Here is a 14,020-nt window from a genome sequence, read left to right as displayed (position 1 = left end):
AGAGACTGTGTCAGGCTTGAAGGTCCACCCAGTGCTATTTTTCTAGAAAAAGAGGTGTCGGAAGTCACCAGGAACGCCTCCCTTGTTCTATTCACATTTGGGAATCCTATCACAAGCATGAGGAAAAAGCAGGTTCTTCAAAGATGAATGAGGGATATGGGAAACAGGATTCAGAGCCCAGGAATCAGACCGTTATATAACTGGATTCTTGGACTATGGCTGGGCGATGTAGCGTTCAAAACCGGCTTCAAGTCCATATTGTGATATTGGTTTCATAGTTTTTGACCTGGCAATATACTGTGAATCATGGTGTGTGTGTGTGTGCGTGCACACTATGCAAAATTCACAATGCAGGAAAAACCTAGCAATGTTTAGTTGGTGATGCATCACAAAATTGAAAACCAACTCCATCCTTATTTCAAATCACCCAGCCCTACCGTTCACCTCTACATAGCTCCATCTTTATTTCAGACATCGTGATAAATCAGTATATCGCAATGTTTAGCTGACGATATATCGTGATGTTGAAAACCAGGTAATTGCCCAGCCCTATCTTGGACACAGTGAGGGACGCAGGTGGCGCTGTGGGTTAAACCACAGAGCCTAGGGCTTGCCGATCAGAAGGTCGGCGGTTCAAATCCCTGCGACGGGGTGAGCTCCCGTTCCTCGGTCCCTGCTCCTGCCCACCTAGCAGTTCGAAAGCACGTCAAAGTGCAAGTAGATAAATAGGTACAGCTCTGGCGGAAAGGTAAATGGCGTTTCCGTGCGCTGCTCTGGTTCGCCAGAAGCGGCTTAGTGATGCTGGCTCCCTCGGCCAATAAAGCGAGATGAGCGCCGCAACCCCAGAGTCGTCTGTGACTGGATCTAATGGTCAGGGGTCCCTTTACCTTTTTATCTTGGACACAGAGTCAAAATGAAAGTTATCCTGGGGACCAGAACTTTAAAAAAAGAGGTTTCCTATGTTGCCCAGATCCATTCTGAATGTCTGCCAGCTCACATTCTTATGCACAAGTTGTCCCATGAAGACATTTCCATCACACATGGCTGCAATCCTAGGTTATAGAAATGGATGAAAGAATCCCAAACTTATCTTCATACACTAGGAGGGCAGGTAGGCAACCCTACAGCTGTTGAATTAGATGCAGTTTGTGGTCATTTGAAAAATGTTCTGAAGGAGTCTGCTTATTTCCAATCCCCTTGGTTGCTACATTTGTAAGCACAACTTTTTTCTTTTTTACAGAAATGCTCAAAGGTGAATATCAGCAGATTAACAACAATGGTTTTTTTAAAAAAGATTTTTGTTAAAAGAAACCAACTGCTGCACTTTTTATTGGGATAATTTTGCTTGGCTGAATACAGTGGTACCTCGCAAGACGAATGCCTCGCAAGACAAAAAACTCGCAAGACGAAAGGGTTTTTGGTTTTTTGAGTTGCTTCGCAAGACGATTTTCCCTATGGGCTTGCTTCGCAAGACGGAAACATCTTGCAAGTTTGTTTCCTTTTTCTTAACACCGTTAATACAGTTGCGACTTGACTTCGAGGAGCAACTCATAACACGCGGTGTGGTAGCCTTTCTTGAGGTTTTTGAAGACTTTGGTGATTTTTGAAGCTTTTCCAAAACTTTTCTGAAACCGTGCTTCGCAAGACGAAAAAACTCGCGGAACGAATTAATTTCGTCTTGCGAGGCACCACTGTAATGGCAGAAAGAGAAGCCGAATGCCCAGAGTTGATAGATGCCAGGTCAATAATCAAAACCTTCCTTAGCCATTCAGCCCAACCTGCTACTCATTATTGAATGTCTATTTGCCAGATGCCCTGTGTTTTCAATGGACAACCCATTTTTCACCCCCAACATAGCATTCTAATTCCAAAACATTTATTACTTTTTTTAACACGCCAATATTATTGAACTTCAGGTCAATAAGAACCCCAGTTGACAAGAACAGTAATACATTTATATTCAAATGCGATGCATTTGGGATTCTATCTTCAGTTAGTTTTTCAACCATCACCATCAATGTCATTTACAGTTAAATCTAGCATTGACACAGCATTACAGAGCATTTTACTAAGATAATGCTTTCAGTAATCTTTACAACAGCCCTGTAAAATAGCCTGTATTGCCATCACCATATTGCAGAAGGAGAGCAGTGAGGCAGGGAGAAGAGATACTTGTTCACCAAATGAGGCTTGGGGTAAAAGTAAAATTTGAGCCATGGATTTGCTCCTTCACAGTTCAGCAGCTCTCCTAAATGTATGTTTTTGGAAGTAAATTCCACTGAAATACACAGGACGCAGGTAAATTTGCACAGGCAGGTAGATGTCTTTTATACACACAAGTCAATTTGCCAACACACAAGTCAATTTGTCAATGCCAACATTTGGCATTCAAGAATTGTCCTTTAGCACAAGAGATGTAAACAACATCTTCAGATGCAGCACCAATGCCATTCACCAAAAAGCAACCCACTGGTTGGGGTCCAGAATAATCCAGGGTCCATATTATTTTGCATTTATTTCCCCCCTGTTCCCCAAATAGCTCAGAAAGGGGTTTGGTGAAAATCTTATTTACATCAAGAAAACATGATTGATATCCAAGGGAATGAGAGTTGTTTAGCAGATGCAAAAATGTCACATCAATTAACCAGATTTACAAAAAGAAAAACAGGCATCAGTAAATAAATTTTAGAAAGGGGCAAGATTAGACGCAGAGCTGAGCTCAGTGACAACACTGGTGAAGGAAATAAGGACATTCCGGGATCAAATCAGATGCCAAGATGGCTTTCATAATTCTAAGATTGTCCCTGGAAAATAGGGCACTTAGAGGGTCTGCATGTGCAACTTACATGGTTGTTCGAAACCCCGTAGATCCAGAGACCGTGTCGCATGCTGCCTCTAAACTCATGGGAATTTCAAAGTTATTTTGTGCAGCAAACATGTGCAGGACAGTTCCCACATGTTGCAATCTGCTTGCCAGGAAGTCAAACTGCGGCCCTTACTTCAGAGTAAACCTGTTTAAAGGTAAAGGTAAAGGGACCCCTGACCATTAGGTCCAGTCATGACCGACTCTGGGGTTGCGGTGCTCATCTCGCTTTATTGGCCGAGGGAGCCGGTGTACAGCTTCCGGGTCATGTGGCCAGCATGACTAAGCCGCTGCTGGCGAACCAGAGCAGCGCACGGAAACACCGTTTACCTTCCCGCTGGAGTGTTACCTATTTATCTACTTGCACTTTGATGTGCTTTCAAACTGCTAGGTTGGCAGGAGCAGGGACCGAGCAACGGGAGCTCACCCCGTGACGGGGATTCGAACCGCCAACCTTCTAATCGGCAAGTCCTAGGCTCTGTAGTTTAACCCACAGTGCCACCCACGTCCCTTAACCTGTTTAGGGCTGGGCAAAAGCCTGTTTAGGGCTATGTGGTTTCTTTAATAGCCAGAGAGCAACAGTGTGATCATTTTCATCCCTAGCAGCGAGTGGCTTATGCGGAACAGCTCACAGCCCACGATAGCAAACCTGTCAGAGGATGAAATAAAAAAATTAAAAATCATAACTGGCTGCTCTGGGGGAAACCTAATGAGCGAATTCGTGCTTTGGCAACTCTACGAATCACTCCGGTGGCTGGTGTGAAATATTTCCTTTACCAAACCCAGACAACATCCTGCCTTAGAAAAGCAACACCTCTGGTTGCTAAATTCCAGAGTTTGGGGGACAGGAAATCATTTCGCTTCCTCCAGCAGCTTTTTAAAAGCAGGTCATGCTTCCATTCTTCCTAGAATTCAACACGGTGCATAAATCCAATTAAACCCAGTCACCCAAACAGTATCCCTGGGCGGATATGGTTTCAAAAACAAGCCAAAGGGCCTGGTTTTGTCAGACGTCTCATGCCTGCATCAGTTCTGGCCTCCGAGTGACATCCAGCCTACACTTCCATGTAAAATCAATCTAGAACTTTATTAGCTGTGGCTCAGTGGTAAAGCGCATGCCTTCCATGCACAAGATCCTAGGTTCAAGCCCCGGCCTCTCCAAGTTTGCTTTTAATCAGTGCTTTAGTCCATAGATCAATCAACTAGTTTTAGTTAACTGATTAACAGAAACCAACTTAAAATCAGCAGGGGAAAATTTTAACTGGATTTGTGAAGCTCAGAGTTAAGCACAAAGCTTTTTCTAGACTATTTTGATTCAGGTCAAATAAAGGTTGATAAATGGCCCTTCTAACAGTAGCCTTTGTTTAGACAATACTGAGCTAAATGGACTAATAATAATAATAATAATAATAATAATAATAATAATAATAATACGCCACCCATCTGACTGGGTTGCCCCAGCTCCAAATTCTCTCATATTCTCTCTCATTCATGTGTGTGTGTGTGTGTGTGTGTACATATATGGGACGCATGTGGCGCTGTGGGTTAAACCACAGAGCCTAGGACTTGGTGATCAGAATGTTGGCGGTTCGAATCCCCATGACGGGGTGAGCTCCCGTTGCTCAGTCCCTGCTCCTGCCAACCTAGCAGTTCGAAAGCACATCAAAGTGCAAGTAGATAAATAGGTACCGCTCCGGCGGGAAGGTAAACGGCGTTTCCGTGCGCTGCTCTGGTTCGCCAGAAGCGGCTTAGTCATGCTGGCCACATGACCCGGAAGCTGTACACCGGCTCCCTCGGCCAGTAAAGCGAGGTGAGCGCCACAACCCCAGAGTCAGTCACGACTGGACCTAATGGTCAGGGGTCCCTTTACACACACACACACACACACACACACACACACACACACACACACATATATATATTATTTTTCAGTGTTACATTTTTCAAAACCACATTCACATTAAAATAAACACTTTCTCATTCATATCTTTCTTTAAAATAATCATTCCCGACTTCCCTTCTTTCTCTTCCCTGGTTCCTTCCCTCCCATCCCGCATACATATATACATATATCCATTTAACTCCCTTATTCCGTTATTATTCCTTTGTTATGTGGTATACTGTTGAATTTACCTCAATCCTACTAACATTTTCACATGTTTACAGTTGATTTCCAAATACTCCACACACAAAAATCCATTCCTATTTATATACTCAATCTTCTTTTATTTTACTCGTTAGACCCGCTACCTCTGCATATTCTGTCATTTTTCATTGCCAATCCTCCTCGTTTTTGGGAAGTTCCAAATTCAATGCATTCGCTCAGAACAGTCACTTGGATCATAAGCAATCACACATGTCCGTACAACATCAAACAACGTGAGCCGAAATTTTTCCAACTAATCAAACTAACACGCTTGCTCCTAACTTTCTGTTCCTTTTTCATTATATATACCAGTAAGTATATATTACTGAATCATCACAATGTCCTGTTGGAGCAGGAGCAGGGACCAAGCAAGCTCTCTTGTGCAAGCTTGATGTCACGCTCCCGCAGTTTACTCAAGATGATGAAAGCAGGATGGCACCCAAGATTTAATGATGTTTCTCAACGAAAATGAAGTGATCTCGGAGGTGAAAGGCCGCAATGAAGTGCAGGCCCTCAGGGGCTAATAAATCACACAGGGTCATGGGAGCGAAAGGGTCAAGAAAGAGGCACTGCAAGCTTCCAGGGGGCTTTGCATCACAACCGACGTTAGAAGCAGCAGCAGCAGCAGGAGACTGAAGAAACAAGCCTCTCACATTGGCAAGAGCTGCAGAGACACCTCCCTAACTTAATATATTTTTCCATGTATAAGGCGATGCTTTTTGCTAAAAAAAATTAGGCAAAAATTGGGTGTCGTCTTATACACCGACAGTGAATGCGGGGGGGTGGGACGTGCAATTAATGGCAGCAGCAAGCAGGAGATTGGCAGCGGCGACTGGGCGGGTGATTGGTGGCTGCAGCAAGGGCTGCTGGCGACTGGGCAGGCGATTGGCGGCTGCGGCAAGTGGGCGGGTGGGCTGGTGGTGGCGGCTGCGGCGAGGTGTGCGATCGGCAGTAGCTGTGGCAAGCGATTGGCAGTGGCGGGCAGGCAGGTGAGCGATTGGTGGAAGTGACCTCCCCCACTCTCCAAAAAAGCTAAACAACTTAATTTCTTAATTTAGGGTTAAAAAAAATAGGGGTCGTCTTATATGTGGAGGCGTCTTATACACGGAAAAATATGGTGGGTGGGTGGGTGGGTGTGTATGTATATATATATATATATATATATATATATATATATATATATATATGCATGCATGCAACAATGCGAGAAGCTGCGCTTATAGTGTCTTGCCTCAGTAATGGACTGGATGAGAGCCAACAAACTGAAGCTCAATCCAGGTAAGAATGAAGCTCTGTTAGTGGGTGGTTGCCTAGACCGGATGGGTAAGAGATTGCCTGCTCTTGATGGGGCTACACTTCCTCTGAAGGAGCAGGTTCGTAGCTTGAGGGTACTCCTGGATCCTTTGCTGTCACTCAAGGCTCAGGTGGCCTCAATGGCCCCGAGTGCCTTCCATCAGCTTCAGCTGGTGGCCCAGCTACACCCCTATCTGAGATAGCCTAACTAGTGTTGTCTAAGCTCTGGTAACCTCAAGGTTAGATTACTGCAATGTGTTATAGGTAGGGCTGCCTCTGAAGACGGTTTGGAAACTTCAGCTAGTGCAGAATTCAGCAGCCAGGTTGCTCACTGGAGCAAGACGGTTTGAGCATGTTACACCAGTCCTGGTCTGACTGCACTGGCTACCAATTACAGGTCGTTTCCGGGCCCAATTCAGAGTGCTGGTTTTAACCTATAAAGTCTTAAATGGCTCAGGACCACAATACCTCAAGGACCGCCTCTTTCCATATGAACCTACCCAGACCCTGAGATCGTCTTCTGAGGCCCTCCTTCGTGTGCCTCCTCCTCGAGAGGTGCAGAGGGTGGCAACACAAAAATGGGCCTTCTCTGCAGTGGCTCCCCGTCTGTGGAATGCTCTCCCCAGGGAAGCCTGGTGCCTGCATTACACACCTTTAGGCGCCAGGCAAAAATGTTCCTGTTTAACCAGGCCTTTGGTTGACATCCTATGTCCTTTTAAAATGTGGCTCTTTTCAGGGGGGTGTTATTGGGTTGTTGTTTTTATCCTGATTATATATGTTGTGATATTTTCTATGAACTGCCCTGAGATCTCCGGGTATAGGGCGGTATATAAACTCGATAAAATAATAATAATAATAATAATAATAATAATAATAATAATAATAATAATAATAGAACATTTTCAACAATTATATGCACTTCACAGCAGAGCCGCTTTGCTACGCCACCTTCCAGTGGATTTTGATCTTCCTATAGAAACACAGAAATATTTTCTCTAAAGTCTCTAAAGTTCTCTCTTCTGGACAAAGAAATAAACTTCCTCGAGTTACCGACGATTACCAAGCACGACTGCGTCAGCAGAAGAGGTCAGCCAGTTATTGTGCTGAACTATGCCAACTCTTTCGCTTGTCACCGACTCCGTGGCGGCCAGCCAAACATGAATCCAACTCTGCCCCATTTTCACAGACATAGGATTTTTGTTCTCAGAACTCATCCTTCCTCGCAGCTCTTGCCAAGAAGTGTTTTTGCAAGACGGGGCAAATCTGTACAGTCGCATGGTTTACCACAAGTTCCAAAAAAGCAAAAAGTGAAATTTTAACGACTCTGAGGATGGCACTGGTGATTCAAACGATCGACTGACTGTATGTTTAAAGTAAATGACTTCCTCCAAAGGAATCCTTGGAACTATAATTTATCTCTTGCAAACCTACAATTCCCAGCACTCATAACATACTACAGTTCCCAGGATTGTTTGAAGGGACCCACCTGCTTTAAATGCATGGTGTGGATGTAACTTTAGACCAGATCTGCTTTTAACATGTGGATTTTTTTGTTGAGAATAGTTTTTAAAATCAGAGCTGGAATCACTTTTGAATGTAATCAGAATTTCTGGTTTTTCAGGACACCCAACAGATGCTCCGTTGTGTTCAGCTATATATGCGTGGGGAGCAGCTTATTATGAACACATGAATGTTGGGTGTAGAATCATGGAACAATTTCAATTTCTAGAATCATAGAATTGCCCAAGGACCATATACTCCAATCCCCTGGAATACAGGAATCTCCGCTAACAGACAACCTCCCGAGGGAGACTGTTCCACTGTCAAATAACTCTTACTGCCAGAAAGTTCTTCCTGATGTCTAGTCAGAATCGCCTTTCTTGTAATTTGAATTGTGTGCAATTCCGCTCCACACCCTTCTCCACGCAGTCACATAACATCCGAAAAGTGCAACGAAGTCAAAGAGCAGCTCCGGAATTAGCAAAGGGACAGCCAACACAGGCTGGGTTTACTACGGGTTTGTGTGTGTGACGGGGAACAATGTGCTGTGGTCTAACCACTGAGCCTCTTGGGCTTGCCAATCGGAAGGTCACCTGTTCGAATCCCCGCGATGGAGTGAGCTCCCATTGCTCTATCCCAGCTCCTGCCAACCTAGCAGTTCAAAAGCACGCCAGTGCAAGTAGATAGGCAGGAAGGTAAACGGTGTTTCCGTGCGCTCTGGTTTCCGTCACGGTGTTCCGCTGCGCCAGAAGCGGTTTTGTCCTGCTGGCCACATGACCCAGAAAGAAGTCTGTGAACAAATGCCGGCTCCCTCGGCCTGAAAGCGAGATGAGCACCACAACCCCATAGTCGCCTTTGAGTGGATTTAACCATCCAGGGGTCCTTTGCTTTATTGTAGAGTTGGAAGGGACCCCCAAAGGACATCTAGTCTCACCCTCCTTTTTATTTTATTTTATTTGTTTGTTCTTGCAAGCTGCACTCTGCACAAACAGTGCTCCAGAGTAAGCTACAAACATGATCGGAGCAAAAGAATTGCTGACAAGTATGTTTGGGTTGTGAACGAGCCTAATCACTTTCCGGAGGCTGATCCTTCAAACTAGGACCACAAACAAGCATGAAAGGCAATTTATAAGCTGGTAAGAAGATGACTTTGAGGGGCTCCCACCCAATTCAGCTTTGTCAAGCCAGCTGACGCTTTATAGAAAGAGCCCCCTGTCTTGGACTACAAGCCCAGATCCCAACTCACCTTCCCATTAGTAATAATCAAGGCTTAGATTCCATTGTGACAAAGCCACCCGTCTGCTTTATCGCTCACTGCTCCTAAGAGAAATGAGCACACACTGCAAATAATTCCAGAATGTGGGGTCGTGAGAGCTGGCCCCAGGTCTCACAAAAGTGAATGGCCTGAGGATGGAGTGCTTTTTTCCTAATCATTACAGGAGAACGAACCGAGGGCATTAACTACAATTGCACCATTGAATATCATTGTTCCATTCAATGCACCATTGAGTCTAGCCATACTGTCTGCTGGTCATAAAATCAAAACTGGATCAAGGGGGGTATGGTAAGAAAAGAAAGCCATCTCAGTCACTATTATGAGATTTAAAAACAGTCAGCGTGTCACAATATGATGATCACAAAGCAGCCACACAGCCATGTCCAGTCACAATTGTTTTCACACCCTAAGCCACAAACAGTCACTTTTAAGCAATGCCACCAGAATTTTTTGTTCTCCTTTTTGGTTCAAAACCACAGAAAGAGAAGGTGCGAGAGAGAAACTCCTCCATATTTTAGCTTGCCATCAGTTTCCATAGCAACCCCAAAAGCCCGTGAGTAAGCAACGCCCAAACGTCTTCAAATTACAACACACCCACATGCTTTTTTAAATCGATTTGCAATTTGAGCTTCTGAGCATCCAGGATTTTAAAAATCAGAACAAAGAAATGGAAATCCCAAGACCAATAATTAGTTGTGCTCTGACGCAATTGCTGGGAATCACAGGAGCGCAGATAGGTTTTTGGAAGGATCTGACAGATCGCTATTATTAGTGGGGACGGGGAAAGAGAACAGAACAAGTCCTTTCAGAGTTTAGTTGCGCGTGGGTGATATTTACAAGCAGCCGGAGAGGGTACAGAAGGAGAAAAACGGTGTCATCAGTCCCGCGACCATTACGCACAGTTGAAACATCCACAATGATATTCGTCAAATGCTTACACATTGCACAATATAAACAGCACCTTCGTGCAGTGGTACCTTGGTTCTCGAACTTAATCTGTTCTGGGAGTCTGTTCCGACTCCCAAAACCATTCAAAAACCATACCCCTAAACATTTTTGTGAATCTTTAGTCCATTTACTGTATTTATTAACAATAAAATTGTGATTTTCTTGAGTCAAAATGAGAGTATCCCTAAACATTTTTTTAAAGAAAAAAAGCACTGGTTTTATCTAACTACAGTGGTACTTTGGTTCTCAAACTTAATCCGTTCCAGGAGTCCATTCGACTCCCGAAACCGTTCGAAAACGAAGGCGCGGCTTCCGATTGGCTGCAGGAGCTTCCTGCACTCAAACAGAAGCCACATTGGATGTTTGGCTTCCAAAAAACGTTCACAAACCGGAACACTTACTTCCAGGTTTGCAGTGTTGGGGAACTGATTTGTTCGGGAGCCAAGCTGTTTGAGAACCAAGGTATCACTGTGGTGGGCAGATCTGGATTCTCATTCACTATGGTTCATAAAGCGAGGAACGAGCATTGTGGCCAAGCCTTCAACTTTGGCTCGAAGTTCCTGGCTTGTATGCAACCCGTTCTTTGTTCTGTCCAAACCAGGGAATTCTGGCTCCGCCAACCAAGAGAATAAGCCAAGATCACACCCTTAATACAAGCCAGGACCAAAGCCAGCACAGAACAATTGCAGTATATGAACAATCGTAGTATATGAAGCTGCCAACCATGCTCCAAAGCAGGCTAAAGTGTACTCTGTGTGGCTAGAGTCACACCCTCCCAGCTTAATAGCGAAGGCTTTTCGGCTTACCTGCCTGGCAACCCTCCGAGCTTCCCAGTAGGGTTTCGAGTCTTCGACAGCTTTCCCAATCTTCTTCACTAGCTCATCAAGTTTTATTGTAGCCTCAACCAGGACGGAGCGGAATTTCTGGCGCGCATCCTGCAACAGCAAAGGGAAGCAAAAAGGTGTCAGGAGACGATTCTCGTAGTTGTAATTCACTAAGCCTGCCCATCCTGAACAACAGGGAGGAACCTTGAGGATCACGGCTGTTGGAGTAAATAAGAAAACGTGTGCCGCTCAACCTTCTGGAGAGTAAATAAAGATCATTGCGACAGTGAAAGCCTTAGATAAATGTCCAATATGTGCATATAATATCTACCAACTTTTGCTGGCAATGGCAACTAGATTTGAACAGAGGTCAAACCCTCTCATGTTAAAAAAAAAACCAGACATGAATTTCTGTATTCCTCAAAAGAAACAAATGCTTTTTGCAGGGTGATTTTTTTTCAACTTTTAGAAATTTTGGAGTGATTCTGGGGCCCCTTTCCCCCTTAGCACTAACTGATAATGTCCTTTCAGCTGTGATTGTATTTGTAATATTTGTTTGGGGACTATTAGTTTTGTAACAAAAAAAAAAAAGACTTTTAAAAATCTATATATATATATATATATACACACATACACACACACACACATACATCCATTGCAACTTGATCGAGTCACCTTCCCTAGAATGAAATCTAGGCTTATTTGTATATAATTTTTAAATTAAATTTTCTGAATTACATTTCAAAATATTCATTTAAGCAACCTTAAATCAATGCCTTCCCTTCTTCTCTTTCAGTGGTTCATTTTGCTTACCTGACATCCCTGCATATTTTACATAAACTAAACCATTCAGTAATCCATTGTTACATCCATCAAAACTGATTTACACTGTTGAATTTACATTAATGGTACCAGCGTTTTTAAATGAACAGCAATCTAGGTTTAAAGTGTGTCACCTTGGTGCAATGTTTTCTAAACACAAGACAGATTGGGCTGCAACAACCTGCTGTTCCTTTTTGCCTATTTAGTGATATTTTATACCATTACAAGTGAATATGCGATTGCTGGCTTTGCCCAATATCTCACTAGCTGCCATACCAACTCAACCGTCAAGCAGAATGTTGTTTGTAGCTTTCTCACTACCTCAAAGGGGATGCTCCTGTCCATGGGGTGGGGTCCTGGCCATCTGCTCCAAAGTCTGCCTGGGATGGCAGCGCTGACGTCACAATACTCTTGTGATGTAGTTTAGTCTGCAACCAGGCAGGATGACAACAAATGCAAGGTTGCCACTAGAAACAGGAGCCCAGTGCTTTGTGTCTATCCCTCCCAATATCTAGGGAAATCAGTGCTTGACTACATCATTCTCAAGTTCCCCATTCACTCCACCCAAAGTTTTGCCTGGCACAGGAAGGTGCTTGCTGCATGATTCACCGGGGAGCAGGAAGCCCAGTTGTGTCAGTATGGTAAGAATGACTGCGCTGTTCATGACATGATCTAAATACGCTGCACCACTGCATGGCACAAGTGGTGAGGTTATAATAGTACAGTGGTGCCCCGCAAGACGAACGCCTCGCAAAACGAAAAACTCGCAAGACGAAAGAGTTTTCCGTTTTGGAGGTGCTTCGCAAAACGAATTTCCCAATGGGCTTGCTTCGCAAAAAGAAAGCCCATAGGGAAATCTCCGCCGGCCTTCAGAAGAGGTCCTGGACCTCTTCTGAAGGCCGGCGGGGGGCAAAAGTCTTTGCTCCCCCCGTCTGCCTTCCCGGGACAGCGGAGACTTCTCCGCTGTCCCGGGGCGATCTGAAAATGCTGGCGGGCGGCAGCGAACGCTGCGCTGCCGCCCGCCAGCATTTTAAAAGCCCCCGGGACAGCGGAGAAGTCTCCACTGTCCTGGGGGCTTTTAAAATGCTGGCAGTCGGGAGGAAAGCTCTCTTGTCCCCGGAGCTTGCGGGGTGGGAGGTGCGGAGAAGGGCTTTTCTTCCCACCGCCAGCCTTCAGGACAGCCTTCTGAAGGCTGGCGGTGGGAAGAAAAGCCCTTGTCCCCCCCCCCCCAGCCTTCAGAAGAGGTCGGGGGACAGACTGTCCCCGGACCTGGTCTGAAGGCGGTTTCCATAGGAACGCATTGATTGATTTTCAATGCATTCCTATGGGAAACCGTGCTTCGCAAGACGAAAAACTCGCAAGAAGAAAAAACTTGCGGAACGAATTAATTTCGTCTTGCGAGGCACCACTGTACTTACTATCTAGCTATCTATCTAATTAGGATGTGGGTGGTGCTGTGGCCTAAACCACTGAGCCTCTTGGGCTTGCCAATCAGAAGGTCAGCGGTTCGAATCCCCGCTATGGGATGAGCTCCCGTTGTTCTGTCCCAGCTCCTGTCAACCTAGCAGTTCGAAAGCACACTAGTGCAAGTAGATAAATAGGTACCGCTGTGGCGGGAAGGTAAACGGCGTTTCTGTGCGCTCTGGCTTCCGTCACGGTGTCCCGTTGCACCGGAAGCAGTTTAGCCATGCTGGCCACATGACCCAGAAAGTTGTCTGTGGACAAACGGCCTGAAAGTGATGTGAGCGCCACAACCCCATAGTTGCCTTAGACTGGACTTAACCATCCGGGGTCCTTTACCTTTACCTATGTATTTGTTAGCAACATCTTTCCATAATCTGTGCTATAAATACCAGAAAAGAAGTTCCGACTGACACAGGTGGCAAAGTAGGGGACCCCAGAAATCTCTCTCCAATGGCATCGTCCACTAAGCAGCATGGAGCTGTTGTCTATCTAACTCCAACTTTGAAGAGTAACTGTTTCTTCTGAGGGATAGCTCAGTCAACAGAGCATGTAGACTCTTTATCCCAGAGTTGTGGGTTCGAGCCCCACATTGGGCAAAAGATTCCTGCATTGCAGGGGGTTGGAATAGATTATCCTTGTGGTTCTTTCCAACTCTACAATTCCTTGCAAGGATTAACACACACACAGTCTAACATCCCAACAACAAGCCAGAAAAGGATGATAATTAGCAACACAAGGTTTCATTTACCGGTGAAGCAAACGTTTTAATTATAACCGACGTCTCTAAAAGCTTATTTCTGACTCTCTTTCAGAACTACATGCTAGGATGACATCAGCTTTTATAATTGAGCAGCTGCAAAAATAGGACAGGAAAACAAGACAGG

The 14,020-nt window shown here is 44.9% G+C and overlaps 2 protein-coding genes across 4 annotated transcripts in view; one reads left to right on the top strand and one right to left on the bottom strand.

Moving 5' to 3' along the window:
• SH3BP5 (SH3 domain binding protein 5) overlaps window positions 1-14,020 on the bottom strand; it is a 49,534-nt gene that overhangs the window by 18,725 nt on the left and 16,789 nt on the right. The window contains exon 3 of the mRNA XM_053359171.1: window positions 10,833-10,961. Coding sequence (XP_053215146.1) covers window positions 10,833-10,961 — 129 coding nt within the window. The remainder of the gene's footprint in view (window positions 1-10,832; window positions 10,962-14,020) is intronic.
• Window positions 1-14,020, top strand: part of CAPN7 (calpain 7) — an 86,729-nt gene that overhangs the window by 61,513 nt on the left and 11,196 nt on the right. The window lies entirely within an intron of this gene.

Source organism: Podarcis raffonei, chromosome 12 (assembly GCF_027172205.1).
Source record: "Podarcis raffonei isolate rPodRaf1 chromosome 12, rPodRaf1.pri, whole genome shotgun sequence".
Classification (NCBI taxonomy): Eukaryota; Metazoa; Chordata; class Lepidosauria; order Squamata; family Lacertidae; genus Podarcis; species Podarcis raffonei.
This window is presented reverse-complemented; position numbering and strand designations above follow the sequence as displayed.